The following is a 19,198-nucleotide window of genomic DNA, read 5'->3' as shown; positions in this document are numbered from 1 at the left end:
TACCGTATTTTTCGGAGTGTAAGTCTCTCCGGAGTATAAATCGCACCGGAGTGTAATTCGCACCGGCCGAAAATGTATAATAAAGAAGGAAAAAACATATATAAGTCGCACTGGAGTATAAGTCGCATTTTTTGGGGAAATTTATTTGATAAAACCCAACACCAAGAATAGACATTTGAAAGGCAATTTAAAATTAAAGCTGCAAGCAGCGATGGACGGGACCGACTTTGACAGCACATAAAATCCAAACCGGAACAGTAATTAAAACTCTTTTGTCAACTTTTAATCACAAGTGTTCAATCTCTCTCCTGTGCTAGTTTGAAGCTGACACGACAAACGCGCTCAGAGGAGATAATGTTTGAAAAAAGGTGACCGGTTTTTACAAAACTTTTGTTTTGAAGGGGGAATTGCAAACTTCCTGTTGATTTTTGCTGGGGGTTGTCAATATATGAAATGTAGGTCTAAGTGAGACCTACATAGAAGTTTTTGTTTCATGTCCCTTAGACATTCCTACTGGAAGTTAAAGGCAGTTTTGTCTGAGTTTTCTTCTTGGGGGCAGTTGTGTCTGTGTTTTCTTACTAGGGGACGCTAGAGCGCAATTTTGAGTTTTGGGGTTGGGTTTTTTATTAGATCGCAATTTTTGCCAGTTCTGATATGTGTGTCCAGTTTGGTGAGTTTTAAAGCATGTTAAAGGGGTCAAATTAGAGCTCAAAGAGGCAAAAGTGACTGTTTTTAGTAAACTTTTGTACTGAAAGGGTAATTGCCAACTTCCTGTTGATTTTTGCTGAAGGATGTCAATGTATGAAATGTAGGTCTAAGTCAGACCTACATAGAGGTTTTTGTTTCATGTCTGTATGACATTCCTACCAGAAGTTACAAGCAGTTGTGTCTGTGTTTTTTCAAAGGGGGCGCTAGAGCGCAATTTTGAGTTTATTTTTTTATTTTTTTATTAGATGACTTATAGTCCAGAAAATACGGTACTTGGGTTTTACTCTTGACCAGGAGCTTTCATTTAAAGTCCATATTAACAGCTTGGTGTCGAAGCTTAGGGTAAAACTTGGTTTCTTTTTTTAGAAATAAAAACTGCTTCTCTCTTAAGGTCAGGAAGAAATTGGTGGCAGCGACTATCTTGCCCGTAATTGATTATGAAGACGTGCTTTATTTTAGTGCTTCATTTATTTCAATGAAGCACTAAAATAAAGCACGTCTCCATAAAAAGGACTGGCATTTGCCTCCAGTCTTTGGACGCTGTTTTTCATTCAGCACTAAGATTTGTTACTGTTTTTTGTAGTCTCACCCACCACTGTCAACTGTATATGAAATCAGACTTATCATCATTGAATGCATGCAGATACACATGATGGCTGACTACCATTTATAAGGCTCTTTTAGGTTTGATGCCTCCATACTTGTGTACCTGATTACAAAGAAAAACAGCTCTTATGCATTACGTTGGAACAATTTGTATGCTTTAACTATTCCTTGTGTACGGACTGACTTTGGCAAACGAAACTGAAACTCTCTGAACGACTACCATTTAGAGCAGGGGTGGGCAATTAATTTTTACCGGGGGCTGCATGAGCAACCTGAGCACTGGTGGAGGGCCATATCGACAATATTTCAGTTAAATTTTGCTCAATATTATTTTTGATATACCGTAAGATAAATAATAACAATAATAATTAATAATAATAATAATAATACTTTCATTTACCCTAACTTAACTTTATACCAAAAGCAGATTGCTTTTGATGGTTTTATTTTTAACACTGTCTTACACTACACTTCCTGATGTATAATACAATGCAAAAATGTCAATTTCTGCACAGGGTTAATTTAAAGTTTATCCTGCATCCTCTTTAAAAGTCCAACATTTTTCCCCGTCAGATTTGGACAACCATCTGTTGTCACACCTGCCAGCTTGTCCCATTTCAGTCCTAACATGTCCAAACACGCATTTACCTATGTGAACAGGTTGTCCCTTTTAATTGACTGCATGGCTGCTAGCTCTTCCGTGATTTGAAAGTCTGCAGTTATCCCACGTAAGAAGATGAGCAGCTGGGCGGTGTCACGTACATCACAGCTCTCATCCAAAGCCAGTGAAAAACAGTCAAAGCCGGCCTTTCTGTTCTTCAGCTGAAGCTCCAAATTTCCGGGCATATCAGCGCAACAGAGTCCAATAAGCACTCCTTAATAAACTCTCCGTCAGAAAACGCCTTACTTTTTCTGGCGATTTTGTGAGAAATGACGAAACTTGTCCTGACGGCTGCATTCTGGGGGTGTGAAATATGGCAAAAAGTCCTTGTTGGGTTTGCAGTTTTACCATCAACGCATCAGCCTCCCTTGCGCGCGCTTCGTCAGACAGATTCCGTTATTTTTTCTCGTGCTTCGTCGTGTTGTGGCGATTGAAATTATATTCTTTAAACACAGCAACCTGTGTACCACAAATTAAGCACACTGCTTTACCTTTAATTTCTGTAAAGAAATACTTGGCAGTCGATGTCTTGTTGGAAACACGGTATTCGTCATCAACTTATCTCTTTTTAGCGTCTCGGGTGTACACCGTGCATCACTTGTCGCTGTGCACCTTCACTCACAGGTTACACACGGACATACGTCCATAAATAACACTTTTCAAAATAAAAGCAGCACAGTTGTATTGCGCGCACGACATAGATGTTTTTTAAACTTTATTTTGTAATTTGTGATTGCCGCTGTTCACATTCACTCACAATCACGCACGCGCATACGTCCACACGGAAGTAATACAAATAACGCTTTTAAAAACAAAAGCAGCACCGTTGTATTGCACACTCGACATAGATACTTTTTAAAATTTATTTTGTAATTTATGATTGGCCTCACGCGGGCCGGACAGGGACGCACAAAGGGCCGGATGTGGCCCGCGGGCCGCAGAATGCCCAGGTCTGATTTAGAGCCTATGTGCCTGTATTTTTAAAAGGTGTAAATCTTAATTGTGTTAACTGTTTTAGAGTTCCCTTTTATGCATTTTAAAATGTATGTCTGAACGTATTACTTTTCTGAAACTGCTGTGTGACATGTGCTGTTGACCCCTTGGCCAGGTCACCCGTGTGAAAGAGATCTTGATCTCAATGGGTTTCTTATCTGGTTAAATAAAGGTTGTCAACTAAATGATATATTGTGGCGACTTGGTGTCGCCAAAAAATAATGACCACTAGGCTTCAACTTAAAGACAGCATAAATCCATTCCAGAAGGTTGATGATAGGTTAGTGTTTTCTATACCTCATACTAATTTCACTTGATCAAGCCTTTTTTATCATTCCATACCACAAAATTATAAAAGTATGTATGCTGACTAGAGCTGTCCGATAATGGCTTTTTTGCCGATATCTGATATTCCGATATTGTCCAACTCTTAATTAACGAATCCAATATCAAACGATACCGATATATACAGTCATGGAATTAACACATTATTATGCCTAATTTTGTTGTGATGCCCCACTGGATGCATTAAAAAATGTAAAAAGGTTTTCCAAAATAAATCAACTCAAGTTATGGAAAAAATGCCAACATGGCACTGCCATATTTATTATTGAAGTCACAAAGTGCATTATATTTTTTAACATGCCTCAAAACAGCAGCTTGGAATTTGGGACATGCTCTCCCTGAGAGAGCATGAGGAGGTTGAGGTGGACGGGGTTGAGGTGGGAGGGATAGGAGGGGGTGTATATTGTAGCGTCCCGGAAGAGTTAGTACTGCAAGGGGTTCTGGGTATTTGTTCTGTTGTGTTTATGTTGTGTTACGGCGCGGATGTTCTCCCGAAATGTGTTTGTCATTCTTGTTTGGTGTGGGTTCACAGTGTGGCGCATATTTGTAACAGTGTTAAAGTTGTTTATACGGCCACCTTCAGTGTGACCTGTATGGCTGTTGACCAAGTACGCATTGCATTCACTTGTGTGTGTGAAAAATAGTAGATATTATGTGACTGGGTCGGCACGCAAAGGCAGTGCCTTTAAGGTTTATTGGCGCTCTGTACTTCTCCCTACGTCCGTGTACACAGCGGCGTTTTAAAAAGTCATACATATTACTTTTTGAAACCGATACCGATAATTTTGAAACCGATACCGATCATTTCCGATATTACGTTTTAAAGCATTTATCGGCCGATAATATCGTCAGTCCGATATTATCGGACATCTCTAATGGTGACTGCTGATATTGTATCGGTTCAATATCGGTATCGGCCAAAATCTGAGGCTCCAATATCGTCATCGTATCAGAAGTGAAAAAGTTGTATCGGGACACTCCGAGTTTTTCGGTAATCCCACTATGCAACAATAACAATGTGTGCTGAAAGGGGAGCTGCACTTTTTTGGGGAATTTTTCCTATCATTCACAATCCTTATGTAAGATAAGAACACATATGTTTTTTTTTTTCTTCTCCTTTTTAAAATCGCAAATAAACGCGAGCAAAGGTCAGCTAACAATGGAGTGCATGGGACCGCCTCTATTCCACCCACAAAGCCCTCGGAATAACAATTAAAAAAGTGCCAACAATACACCATTTAAGTTTAAGTTAAAGTTAAAGTACCAATGATTGTCACACACACACTAGGTGTGGCGAAATTATTCTCTGCATTTGACCCATCACCCTTGATCACCCCCTGGGAGGTGAGGGGAGCAGTGGGCAGCAGCGGTGGCTGCGCCCGGGAATCATTTTGGTGATTTAACCCCCAATTCCAACCCTTGATGCTGAGTGCCAAGCAGGGAGGTAATGGGTCCCATTTTTATAGTCTTTGGTATGACTCGGCCGGGATTTGAACTCCCAACCTACCGATCTCAGGACGGACACTCTAACCACTAGGCCACTGAGTAGGTCGGGACCTGAAAATGAACCAAGTATTAGCGATATTGGTATTTTAAGTGCTAACGCAGACAATCTATTTTTAGAGCTGCATTGATCACAGTAATCTAACTATCTTATGCTGCTATGTTGTCATATTGGCTGCTACTGGTGAAAGTTAATTCTGGATTATGCATCATGCCTCTCACCTGGATAGTAGAAGGCTGCGGACATAAACCGAGAAGTTGGTCAACTCTGACATCCAACTTAGACCCGTAGATGGCGAGAAAGACACGAAAAGAAGCTTGTTTGCGGCACCTTTTTTTTTTAACCCTTTGTGAGGATTATGATTAATTGTTCATCTAAACGGGAATATATAAACATATCTTCAGTCAGCATCCCAGTGAGAGCAGACATTGTACAGTAAGTGATTGTTTTATTATGTTCATAATTTGTATTTCTTGTTCAGCACTGAGCAATACTGCTACATGATGCTTAGTGTTTCACTGAAGATGGATCTGTTTAACACACAGCTTCTAAAACTTGTGACTCATCCTCCTTATATTCAGCCTCAAAAATATAAGGTTCTGTATCATCATTTGTCCTAAAGTAGTTGTTGTCTCTCATATATTATGCCACTTTTAAGCAAACGTGATGCATCAGTGAAATTAATACGCAGCCGAATGTTTAAAATGAACAAAATATGTAAATATTGCATGTTATTATGAATGTTACTACATTACATTAGCGTGTATATAAAACATTGATGGAGGTTTTTTAGAGCGCTGTATAGCTGGGATAGAGCGACTCAGAGTTGACTTTTACTAACTTTTGTTTACGATTTAATGAGGTGTGTGAATGATAATAACAAACTTCCCCCAAAAAATGCAGTTCCCCTTTAAAAGCAATACCTGTGGCACGCTTTCATTACCTTCATCACCTGCAATGATTATTTACTTTAATCTAATTTACCCTCAGCGCCACCTTCAGAAACGTCGCTGGCACAGCCACTTGTCTCCACCTTTCATTTCAATAGAGAGCTCACGACACATGTATACACACACACACACACACACACACACACACACACACACACACAGACAGTGAGCCTTCACACCCTCCAAAGGAGATATTTCCACAGAAGCAAATAAAAAGCAAGGCATGCATGCAGGGCCTATTCCCCACAGTTTATAAAACAGCGCCTGCATTTCAGCAAGCCTCATCAATATGCAAAACATCAGAGCATCGCTTGCCACAGGAATATTCCCTCCACAGCGCACAAATGTACACAAACATCACCTCGTTTCTTTTCAAACCAGATTCGATTGGCAAGGATGAAAAAAAATCTATGCAAATGTTGTGCAAACATAAGCGCATTTTGACATAAAGAAAAAGAAAACATGGGGATTTAAAGGCCTAAATTGCCTTGTGTGAATGTAACACACGGCGGGGAAAGAAAAACACTCCGGGGGTTGCAATCAAAGTGCTACTTTTCATTGAGGAGCAGGCAAACACATTCTCAGACCTCGCTCAGTGACGAGCATGCGCGGCGTGAGAGAAAGGTGGGGTAGCGTGGGAGCGAGGCGTAATCGCTGTGACCTGCAGTAGGGCGGATGTAGGTTAAGTTGCTGCCTCTCGCTCCCTGCCTGCCTCTTGCCTTCCTCAAGTCCGCTCCCCCGGCTGCCTTTCCTGGCTTGTTAAATCCCTGCTCCTTTAATCTCCTTAGCGGGCTACATCCTCCTTAAAGATGCACAGGCGCAAGAGAGGCGGGAGCTACGTCAAACTTGCAAGCCACAGCGGCACGGCTGGCGTTTACTGTCAGAAGTTGGACAGCTTCGGACTGAACACGGAAGAAGTTGAATTTTTACCTTGAAGGCTTTTGCAAAGCTTTTTTGGACTAAAGTTCATGCAAATAATACTAAAGTGAATTCACAGCATGCCTCTTAGTGGCTGTCATTTGTCTAAGGACGATTTTGGCGAAATCTGACCCGCCCCTCCTTATAGGCGAGTGGTGTACAAACTATGGCCCCAAGTGCGGCCCGCTGGCGACTTCAATTTGGCCCGGGAGACAGACGGCAAAAAGTCAATAAGCAATTTGGCCGGGAGCGGTGTAGTCATATCATATATAAATAGACAGCGGTTTGCTATTTTGTCGCTATCTGGTGGCCAACGAAAACAACTCAACCATTATTAGGAAACACAGCATAGCATTCACTTAAATGACCCAATCAAAACAACCTTCCCTAGTCATGGTGCAGAAAAAAATCAACCAGCACAAACATTCAACAAACATGGTCACACAGAACACAACCTAGTGTCATGTCTGTGTGATCATGTTTTTGTGTTAGTCATGTTCTGTTTTGTTTTTGGACTTTTTGTGCACTTTTGTTTTGTTTTGTCACCATAGTTACCCATTAGTTTCACCTGTCATGTCACGCACCTGTTTTGAGTCACGCACCTGTTGTTAATCATGTCTGTGTTATTTAAGCTTTTCATTTTCTGTTGTTCGTCCTGGTGTCATATCTTTTCTAAACCTGCTATCCCTCGTTTCAAGCCCTGTTCACGGTCCCATGCCACAGTAAGTGTTTTTATTTCGTGTTCAGTTTCTGCCTTTGTGCAAGTTTTGTTTTCATTTCATAGTTTGTTCTCCGCCATTGTGCGCGCCTTTCGTTTATTCCTTTTTTGATAATAATAAATAAATCATGTACCCACCTTCAAGCCATGTCCGATCCAAATTCTCTTGCATTTTGGGAAAACAAAAACTCCATAGTCCAAGTCGTGACATTATGACACCAGCAAATCGCTTTCCCGCAAGGAATTTGCTCGAAGAAGGAAATTGGGAGTCGTTAGGAGCCATGGCGGAGCGAGATCTGACGTGGGGGCCAAATGGGAAGCTTATTCCTATTAGCTCCATTTGGTTCGAGGACGGCGCTGCGTCACCGCAATCCCGGAAGCTCCGCTCCAGACCGAGGACGTCAGGGAAGGCGAGCAGACCGCACGCAGCGCTCCCGCAGGCTCCTCCCACTCCGGGCGGAAGCAGGCTGCTGCCAGCTCCGCAGCTCCAAGATGACGTCAAAGACCAGGATTTTTTTTTTCTGAATTCTTTTTCTTTTGATTCCCTGCTCCCCAGGACTCAAGCCACACCCAAGACACAAAACAATTTTTTTTCACCCACTCAATCCCAGGTACAAAAAAGACATTTTGGACAATTTAAAGGGGAAGTTTCTGCCCTCCTCCGCCCACCCCTACAGAGAGTTCCAGACCGCAGGGAGCGCATCTGGTATCCGCCCCTTGAGGGGGTGGCTAGGGCTGGGAATTGTTCAAGTGGGGTGGCTCAGCATCACCATGCCAAGCCACAGCCTCTAGCACGGCCGCCACCACCAGTCTTCCGACCTGCCAAGCCACAGCCTCCAGCACGGCCACCACCACCGGTCTTTCGGCATGCCAAGCCGCAACCCCCAGCTAGGCCACCTCCACCTGCACCAGTAGCAGCACCACGGCTAGAACCACGGCTAGCTGCTCCAAGGCTAGCACCACGGCTAGCTGCTCCAAGGCTAGCACCACGGCTAGCTGCTCCAAGGCTAGCACCACGGCTAGCTGCTCCAAGGCTAGCTCCACGGCTAGCACCTGTCGCAGCTCCACGGCTAGCACCTGTCGCAGCTCCACGGCTAGCACCTGTCGCAGCACCACGGCTAGCACCTGTCGCAGCACCACGGCTAGCACCTGTCGCTGCACCACGCCAAGCACCTGTCGCTGCACTACGCCAAGACCCACCACGCCAAATTCCACGGCAGGCTCCAGTACCCGCACCACGCCTAGCCGCACCATGCCAAGCTCCGGTACCAGCTCCACGCCAAGACCAAGACCCTCCACGCCAAGACCAAGACCCTCCACGCCAAGACCAAGACCAAGACCAAGATCCGCCACGCCAAGACCAAGACCAAGACCCGCCACGCCAAGACCAAGACCCACGCCAAGACCAAGACCCTCCACGCCAAGACCAAGACCAAGACCCTCTACGCCAAGACCAAGACCAAGACCCTCCACGCCAAGACCAAGACCAAGACCCTCCACGCCAAGACCAAGACCAAGACACTCCACGCCAAGACCAAGACCAAGACCCTCCACGCCAAGACCCGCCATGCCAAGACCAAGACCAAGACCCGCCATGCCAAGAACAAGACCAAGATCCGCCATGCCAAGACCAAGACCAAGACCCGCCATGCCAAGACCAAGACCAAGACCCGCCATGCCAAGACCAAGATCAAGACTCACCATGCCAAGACCAAGACCAAGACTCGCCATGCCAAGACCAAGACCAAGACTCGCCATGCCAAGACCAAGACCAAGACTCGCCATGCCAAGACCAAGACCAAGACTCGCCATGCCAAGACCAAGACCAAGACCCACGCCAAGACCAAGACCCGCCACGCCGAGCTTCGCCGCCTGACACGCCACGCCGAGCTTCGCCGCCTGCTTCATCTGCAGCTTCCACGCCTGCCACGATGACGACGCGCCTGCCTCCTTGTCGACCACGGATATGGCCGCTTCCTGGTCGCCCGCCACGCCAAGTGCGCCCACCTCCCAGTCGGCCACGAATGTGGCCATTCCCTGGGCGCCCGCCTCGCCTACTGCAGCGGCGTTCCACTCGCCGCCGCCACCTAACTCTGCCCCGGTGGATACGGGGACACGTGGTCTGGCGACCCACCGCCATGTCCCCCACCCGCCCTCCCATGACTATTGATCATTGCTTTTTTGGGGGGGTTTCTTTATGGACATCTGGTATCTGTCTTTAAGGGAGGGGCTCTGTCATGTCTGTGTGATCATGTTTTTGTGTTAGTCATGTTCTGTTTTGTTTTTGGACTTTTTGTGCACTTTTGTTTTGTTTTGTCACCATAGTTACCCATTAGTTTCACCTGTCATGTCACGCACCTGTTTTGACTCACGCACCTGTTGTTAATCATGTCTGTGTTATTTAAGCTTTTCATTTTCTGTTGTTCGTCCTGGTGTCATAACTTTTCTAAACCTGCTATCCCCTCGTTTCAAGCCCTGTTCACGGTCCCATGCCACAGTAAGTGTTTTTATTTCGTGTTCAGTTTCTGCCTTTGTGCAAGTTTTGTTTTCATTTCATAGTTTGTTCTCCGCCATTGTGCGCGCCTTTCGTTTATTCCTTTTTTGATAATAATAAATAAATCATGTACCCACCTTCAAGCCATGTCCGATCCAAATTCTCTTGCATCTTGGGAAAACAAAAACTCCATAGTCCAAGTCGTGACACCTAGTCATTGAACTTTGTGGATATTATAAAAAACGTCCATTAACCATTCAAAAAAAATAATCTAACTTACACCCATTTAAATTTTTTACATGGATGATGGGGGGAAATGCAAAACACTCTCTCCACACTTATCAATGTTTGGCGCATTTTAGCTTCTTGATATTTTCAATTGGTTAAAAAAAAATTAAGAAAGTTGTCATGGAAGTAAACAAGGTCGGAGTTGAACTTTCACATACCTTTAATAACCAATTTTAATAATGATTAGATATATCCATTATAATATTGTAATAATATTAATGATGCACCGTATTTTTCGGACTATAAGTCACAGTTTTTTTCGTAGTTTGGCCGGGGGTGCGACTTATACTCAGGAGCGACTTATGTGTGAAATTATTAACACATTACCGTAAAATATCAAATAATATTATTTAGCTCATTCACGTAAGAGACTAGACGTATAAGATTTCATGGGATTTAGCGATTAGGAGTGACAGATTATTTGGTAAACGTATAGCATGTTCTATATGTTATAGTTATTTGAATGACTCTTACCATAATATGTTACGCTAACATACCAGGCACGTTCTCAGTTGGTTATTTATGCCTCATATAACGTACACTTATTCAGCCTGTTGTTCACTATTCTTTATTTATTTTAAATTGCCTTTCAAATGTCTATGTTGGGTTTTATCAAATACATTTCCCCCAAAAATGCGACTTATACTCCAGGGCGACTTATATATGTTTTTTTCCTTCTTTATTATGCATTTTCGGCAGGTGCGACTTATACTCTGGTGCGACTTATACTCCGAAAAATGCAGTGTATATATATATATATATATATATATATATATATATATACAGGGTCTCCCGCAGCGTTTTGTTGTTAATGCGGCCCGCCTAAACTAACGTCATAACAAGATCTCCAGCCACACGTGCGCATTTAAAAAACTATTACTGTCCCCAGGCAAACGCATACACTGAGTGTCATACGCATGCCAGAATACTGGGGGCGCTGTAGCCTAGGACTTAAGACCATTTTAGCCAATCATAAACATCCAAAACGTCATTTCCGGAGGCGGCATATAGCAAAACTGGCGGGTCACGGCAAGAAAGAATTATATATGTGGACTGACAGAGGACTAGAGCTACTAGTTTAAAGTTAACAAAACTCAACAAAGTGTTGACTGGGAAACTTGCCAGTCCAAGTCTGGTGACATTCTTACCCTATTTTTGGAACGGTACGGACTTGGAGGGACATCTGAGGAATTTCCTCATCGGAAACAGGACATCACAAAAACAACTATCGGCACTGTATTGAAAGCAAGTCGTGGAAAGTACAGACAAGCAGTCGACGCAGGTGGAAGAAGTGGTTACGATAGAGTTGTTTTGCTGTACTTCGAACTATGCGAGCAGATCCGGGGCGGTTCTCCATCAACTACATCCATTCAATTTGGAATAGAAACATCAGATATTGACACAAGCTCTCACAGGAGTTCGGATTCTCCATTCACCCTTGACAGCCTGGTCACAGACAAAGATATACCGAATGATGTACAAGAACAGCAAGATTCCAATGGGAGCAATCCACAATCTTCTGTGGTGAAAGAGAGAAGAGCTCTACTTCAGGTATGTGGGCACTAACTTCATTGCTAAGAAGTAATATTGTTAAAAGGTAGATAGATCTTGTATATCTGGGGCATAAAAACATTTTTATATGAACTGCACTGCAATTACAAATGCTCTCAGATGACCACTTTCAACAATGTGGAATCATATTTTGCCCATTTGTTTTAATATTATCATTGTTTGACAACAGTGTGACAAAAATACTTGCTTTGGAATCAGAAGTCAAGATGGCGAGCATATATTAAAGTTCAGCTGTTTTAGATGTATTTAAATAGGGTTGTATTAAAAATGCTTTGAGTAGTTTTTTGTCATAAATAATATTGACTTAAGTAAAACTGCAGTTGCATTAAAAAAAATTATAATTCTGTCAAAATTAAAATACCTCGAAGTGCTTTATTGACACACATTGTTTCCCGACGATGTTGAGGGCCATTTCACTATCTTATACCTGTGCTAAAGTGGGTTTATCCCATATAATGTACTCATGATTGTTGAATGTGATTTTGTAAAAATCCTTATAATTTTGTTTTTTTTTCACTAAGCAAAACTCAACAGCCACAAGCACGACAGACTAAAACGAAAACTTCCAATCGAGACAAAGTTGCTGAATGCAGTAGAAGAAGACGTCCAGATAAAGAAGAGACTTCTGGACATGATGGAGACATCAGAGAAGCAATCGTATTGACAATTTAGACAAACTAATCTCAAATTACTAAGTCAAAATATTGACTTACTAAGTCATAACAATGACATACTTAGTATCTCAGGTAACTAGGACTGTTTTGTGTTTTGTTTGTACTTTACGGAAAAAATGTCGAGATATATATCGTATATCGCCATTCTGCAAATGGAGCGGAAAACACAACCAAAAATTGTAGGCTTCTTTATTTCTCTAATATTTGTATTTATTATAAGATATTGTTATTTGGTTATTTTTTAATAAACAATGTGTTCAATGTAATCAGAGTCTGTAGTTTATCATGTACTGATGAAGCCTACTTGGGTGAGAGGCAAAACAAAACAAACAGTCCAGTTGCGATCGATTGAATGCCCTGAGATTACAATGACCTGGATGAATGGGTACACCCATAGACACGTTTCCAGTAAGGTAAGGACCAGGGGTACTGGACTTCTTCCTTCACTACTAGACTTATTTTGTGTATTCCGCAGAACCAGTGTCATTTAATGTTTTTTGAGCATTATCTAAAGACTCCTACCATTAATGAAAGATCCTCCATGTGTTGATGTAAAGCTGGGATATTCAACTAAATTGTTTCAGGGGCCAAATTTCTAGAAAGCTAAGAATCGGAGGTACTGACTAACCCCACCATTAGTCTTATTTTGTATATTACGGAGAACCAGTAGGGGGTCTATTTTGTCAGAGTAACATTTAAGGACATTCTGCAAACAAGCTAGTCAAAAATCATTTTTATGACAGTACTCTCTGCAATTCCTCTGTCTCACCCTCCTCCCAAGTCAAGAGTCTGGGTGTCATCCTCGACAGCACACTCTCCTTTCAAGCCCACATAAACAGCATTACCCGGTCTGCTTACTTTCATCTTCGGAACATTAATCGTCTTCGCCCATCCCTTACCCCACATACTGCTGCCATACTAGTCCATAGCCTGGTCACCTCTCGCCTGGACTACTGCAACTCTCTCCTGTTTGGTCTCCCTCACAAGTCACTTCACAAACTTCAGCTTCTCCAGAACCCCTTCAATCCAGCACATCACCCCTGTTCTGCAGCAACTCCATTGGCTACCCATCAAACATCGTATCCACTTTAAAATAATTCTCCTCACTTTCAAAGCCATCCATAACCTCTCTCCATTATATCTCTCTGACCTGATTCATGTCGCCAAGCCCTCACGTTCCTTAAGATCGTCTTCATCCATCCATCTCACTGTCCCTTTATTTAAACTGTCCACCATGGGTGCCCGAGCTTTCATCTTTGGAACTCTTTACCACCAGACCTTCGTAACTTAGATTCAATATCCCTCTTCAAATCAAGACTCAAAACACACCTATTCCTGACTGCTTATTCATTGTAATCATCTTTTCTTCTCTATCTTTGTTGTTGTTGTTGTTTTTTATCCAATTTGATTTTATTGTTTTGATTTTGTACGGTGTCCTTGAGTGCCCAGAAAGGCGCTTATAAATAAAATGCATCATTATTATTATTATTATTACTGAGTGTTTTTAAGAATATGCTGCAAAAAAACGTGAGACTCTCACAAGTTTTTTAAAACTGAACTCACATCCACCTAAATTATATATAAAAAAAGAGGACCTAAACTGGAACCTTGAGGAACACCACTAGTATAGCTAAAGTTGAACAAATGATTACTGATTGCGTCTGAAGAAAACAAGCTACAGCAACACTAAATCACATGACGAAAAACATTTTTAACTGCCAAACAAGGAGAGGACTTAAAGGGGTGCCTTGAGGAACGCCACAGTTATGTAAATCTCAAGTTTGGACCCAGTGGTTGTATGTTTTCTAGCAAGATTAAAATATCAATCCAAGGATCTGACAGTGTGTTTACAGTTGTCCAAGATCCTATATACAACAGGAGCACTTGTGTTTTTAGGAGTTTGTCTCCAAAGTTTGGAATGGAACGTTGATGGTGTCAGCTGAATAGCCCTGATTTAGAGTCTATAATTAGACTCAGGCATGTTTTGGGGAGGTGTGGAAGGAACCCTGAGAACATGCAAGCTCCAAATGGAGGTCTGAGCCTCGATTTGGAACCCAGAACCATCTTGGAAGCCAACCACGTGCACCAAATATTATCTCATGGAAGCCCTCAGCATGCATGAAGTTTGCTCCGAAGCACACCACTGAGACGCTCCATCACTCCTTGGTAAAACACAACGAACCAACAACACGCATGACCTCCTGTCAGCTCCACCCAAACATTAGCACCGCCCTTCCTCCCCTGCTGAAGCAATCCTCAGCAGCATCACCTGAGAGGAGCGTAATCCAGTCCAAAACGGATCACAGCGGTTGCTTTTTATGGGGCTTCTTTCCTGGAAGTTCAATCAGCGTATGAAGAAGATGGATGCACTGCACATTTAAGTGATTCTAAGTAAATGATACAAACACACACCAAGACATTTCAGCACTACCTGTTTCCCAGAAGTAGACGGACTTCCCGTCGTCCATCTGCGCCCGAGCCCTCCAGAAAACACACCCCAGCAGCAGGAATGTCGCCAGCGGGTGCCGGCTGCCCGTACGCAACCCCCGCGGCCCCATGGTCCGTCCACCCGCCGCTGGTCCCCCCACCCACCTCCAAGAAAAAGTTAATCCACTCAGCTCAGGAGGTCAGCCGAGGTGATGAGGGTGAAGAAGAAAAAAAAATGTGACACGGTCGTCCCCCCCCCTCTCCTCCTTGAAAAAGCAAAAAGGTGACTGAAGTGAAGCGAGGTGGGCTTTGAGGCGGGAATGCTGCAGGAAGAGTTGAGGCGCACGGAGAGGAGTTGTCCAGAGGGATGATGGAGGTCAGCGAGGGGAGGAGAGCCGGCGTGGGACACTCCAGAGCGGCTCCTCCATGGCGTCCTCCTCCGGCGCTGTCGTCTCCTCAGCTTATGGAGCAGCGACAGTGGGCGAGGAGGATCTGCAGTGTGGTGCCTCTCTCTCTCTCTCTCTCTCTCTCTCTCTCTCTCTCTCTCTCTCTCTCTCTCTCTCTCTCTCTCTCTCTCTCTCTCGCTCATTTGCTGTTCCTACCTACCTCCATACTCTTATTAAACAAATGTATCCATCCTCGTTTCTCTCACTCTCCTGGCATTATGATTATGACACTCCGCTCTCTCTCTCTCTCTTTTAGGGCATGAGGAAGGATACCCCCCCCTTACCACATTCTCCTCCTCTCATGCTGCTGGGAGGGGTGGGGGGCAACCAGAGACCAGCAGGGGTTTTTAGAAGTGTTGCTCCCGAATCAGAGAGCGTGCTTCCATGCATTGAAACCGGGGTGGGGGGATTTATTCATATTCATTCTTTTAGTGTTCGTAACAAAAAATGGTTTGTCGCTTGCGAGTGATTCCAGTAAGAAAACGACTGCATTCGTTTATTCTAGGACCTATTGCCAAAACAATCCCGAATGAACTTTAGTGTTGACCTTTTCATGAAGCACAGGGAGAATGTATCGGTAGGGCTTTGTGCTGAAAGCAGCATCAAGCACTATGGTAAGTAAGCATTTATTAGAGGATTTTATTGCTATGAATGCATTTTTGTAATATGTATATTTTGGTTTATAGTATTGCCTAATATGTATGTATTTAGTTCATAATATTTCCCCATATTTTAGGAATCATTGAATCAGAGCACTTTCATCGGACAGTTTACATGCAAACCCAAATAATCCCATACTTGTTTTTTTGGCCAATATCCGACTGATATCAATATCGGATTGGGACCTTTACTATTTTTTTTTAAGTTAAATGATTCTGCCCGAATGCAGGTGGGATAGGCTCCAGCACCCCCCGCCACCCCAAAAGGGACAAGCGGTAGAAATTGAATGGATGGATGGATTAAAGGTGCTGTTTGCAACTTCCTCACAGCAACATATTTTAACAAAACTAGAAATGTCCGATAATTGCTTTTTTGCCGATATCCGATATTGTCCAACACTTAATTACCGATTCCGATATCAACCGATACCAATATATACAGTCGTGGAATTAACACATTATTATGCCTAATTTTGTTGTGATGCCCAGCTGAATGCATTAAACAATGTAACAAGGTTTTCCAAAATAAATCAACTCAAGTTATGGAAAAAAATGCCAACATGGCACTGCCATATTTATTATTGAAGTCACAAAGTGCATTATTTTTTTTAACATGCCTCAAAACAGCAGCTTGGAATTTGAGAAGGTTGAGGCAGGCGGGTTTGGGTTGAGGTGGGGGGGCGGGGGGTAAGGGGGTAGTGGGGGGTGTATATTGTAGCGTCCCGGAAGAGTTAGTGCTGCAAGGGGTTCTGGGTATTTGTTCTGTTGTGTTTATGTTGTGTTACGGTGCGGATGTTCTCCCGAAATGTGTTTGTCATTGTTGTTTGGTGTGGGTTCACAGTGTGGCGCATATTTGTAATAGTGTTAAAGTTGTTTATACGACCACCCTCAGTGTGACCTGTATGGCTGTTGACCAAGTATGCTTGGCATTCACTTGTGTGTGTGAAAAGCCGCAGATATTATGTGATTGGGCCGGCACGCAAAGGCAGTGCCTTTAAGGTTTATTGGCGGTCTGTACTTCTTCCTACGTCTGTGTACCACTCCGTACATCGGCGTTTTAAAAAGTCATAAATTAGACTTTTTGAAACCGATACCGATAATTTCCGATATTACATTTTAAAGCATTTATCGGCCGATAATATCTGCAGTCCGATATCATCGGACATCTCAAAACAAAACACATTTGTTTGACAATTGTCTATATTTTTCACAATTGCAAAGTTTATGAAATGAACATGTTTACCGGCCCGAATAAAATGATTGGTGTTTACGGCGGTCACTCGCCCTGTCTCGTCAACACGTACGTGCAGGGAGGGCGTGCATACTTAGAAAGCAGTCCAAGAGAAGCAAAGAACAATTTGCAGTCATGTTGTTGTTGTTATGACAGAATATATAGTCAATGACAGCTAACGCTAGCTATCTACATTGCTGTTATTAGCTAACAACACCCAAAGCTAATGCGTGTGCACGTGTTACATACGTACATAATTACGTCATCACATACAAGAAGCAGTAAGAGGACGGGATATGCTGTGTAAAATACATTGGAAAGTTGGCGTCTGTGCAAACAGCCCCTTTAACTAAATGACCACTGTTGAGTGTTATTTTTGGCAGCCCTAGTCATAATTTAAAAAATGGCCTCTCCCACTCTTTGCTAAACTCAACAGCTTACAGGTGCCATGTCTGCACTGGCAAAGACATGTACTGCGCTTCTTGGGGTGTGAATCTTTGGGCACCTAACAATCCAATCCCATTGCTGGGGTGACGATTCAATTCAGAATTGATTCTCCATTCAACACGATATTCCATTCAAACAGATTCTTGCAAAGTATTATTTGGTATAATTATTACAATGAAACTTTTTCAAAAATTAGGGATGTCCGATAATATCGGACTGCCGATATTATCGGCCGATAAATGCTTTAAATGTAATATCGGAAGTTATCGGTATCGGTTTCAAAAAGTAAAATGTATGACTTTTTAAAACGCCGCTGTACGGAATGGTACACGGACGTAGGGAGAAGTACAGAGCAGTTGCGTCTCCCAGTCATACTTGCCAACCCTCCCGATTTTCCCGGGAGACTCCCGAATTTCAGTGCCCCTCTCGAAAATCTCCCGGGGCAACCATTCTCCCGAATTTCTCCCGATTTCCACCCAGACAACAATATTGGGTGCGTGCCTTAAAAGCACTGCAATTGCGTGCCGGCCCAATCACATAATATCTACGGCATTTCAAACACTCAAGTGAATGCAAATCATACCTGGTCAATAGCCATACAGGTCACACTGAGGGTGGCCGTATAAACAACTTTAACACTGTTACAAATATGCGCCACACTGTGAACCCACACCAAACAAGAATGACAAACACATTTCGGGAGAACATCCGCACCGTAACACAACATAAACACAACAGAACAAATACCCAGAACCCCTTGCAGCACTAACTCTTCGGGGACGCTACAATTTATACCCCCCCACTACCCCCTCCCCCCACCCAAACACCCGCCCCCTCAACCCCGCCCACCTCAACCTCCTCATGCTCTCTCAGGAAGAGCATGACCCAAATTCCAAGCTGCTGTTTTGAGGTATGTTTAAAAAAAAAAAAAAGCACTTTGTGACTTCAATAATAAATATGGCAGTGCCATGTTGGCATTTTTTTCCATAACTTGAGTTGATTTATTTTGGAAAACCTTGTCACATTGTTTAATGCATCCAGCGGGGCATCACAACAAAATTAGGCATAATAATGTGTTAATTCCACAACTGTATATATCGGTATCGGTTGATATCGGAATCGGTAATTAAGAGTTGGACAATATCGGAATATCGGATATCGGCAAAAAAGCCATTATCGGACATCTCTATCAAAAATGTGTTAGAAAAGCTCCTTCTGGTTTAAATGGAGATGGCCTAAAAACGCATATTTTTATAAACTGATTCGTAAAAAAAAAAAAAAGAAAATACAATAAAAATGTGAAAAAATAAAGATACAAAAATAAAATATGTATATATATATATATATATATATATTTATTTTTTTTTATTAAATGTTTTTAAATAATAATAAATAATCAATCGAGATGAATAACAATGCGAATCGGATGGGAATTGTTGTTGTTTTTTTGTGCATACCTATGCGCTACTCATCTTATCAAATCAAAAAACATGTTTTTTTTTGTTTTTTTTACACGAGTAGAGGACGTATTTCAGTGGCTGATGCATGCAACGATCA

The 19,198-nt window shown here is 42.7% G+C and overlaps 1 protein-coding gene across 1 annotated transcript in view; it reads right to left on the bottom strand.

The window, feature by feature from the left end:
- Nucleotides 1-15,400, bottom strand: part of thsd7ab (thrombospondin, type I, domain containing 7Ab) — a 671,822-nt gene extending 656,422 nt beyond the window's left edge. The window contains exon 1 of the mRNA XM_061956418.2: nt 14,863-15,400. Coding sequence (XP_061812402.2) covers nt 14,863-14,989 — 127 coding nt within the window. The 5' untranslated portion in view covers nt 14,990-15,400. The remainder of the gene's footprint in view (nt 1-14,862) is intronic.
- Nucleotides 15,401-19,198: the final 3,798 nt, after the last annotated feature.

This window comes from Nerophis lumbriciformis, linkage group LG04 (genome assembly GCF_033978685.3).
Source record: "Nerophis lumbriciformis linkage group LG04, RoL_Nlum_v2.1, whole genome shotgun sequence".
In the NCBI taxonomy this organism is placed as follows: domain Eukaryota; kingdom Metazoa; phylum Chordata; class Actinopteri; order Syngnathiformes; family Syngnathidae; genus Nerophis; species Nerophis lumbriciformis.
Note: the sequence above shows the minus strand (reverse complement) of the source record. Positions and strands in the feature narration are given on the sequence as shown.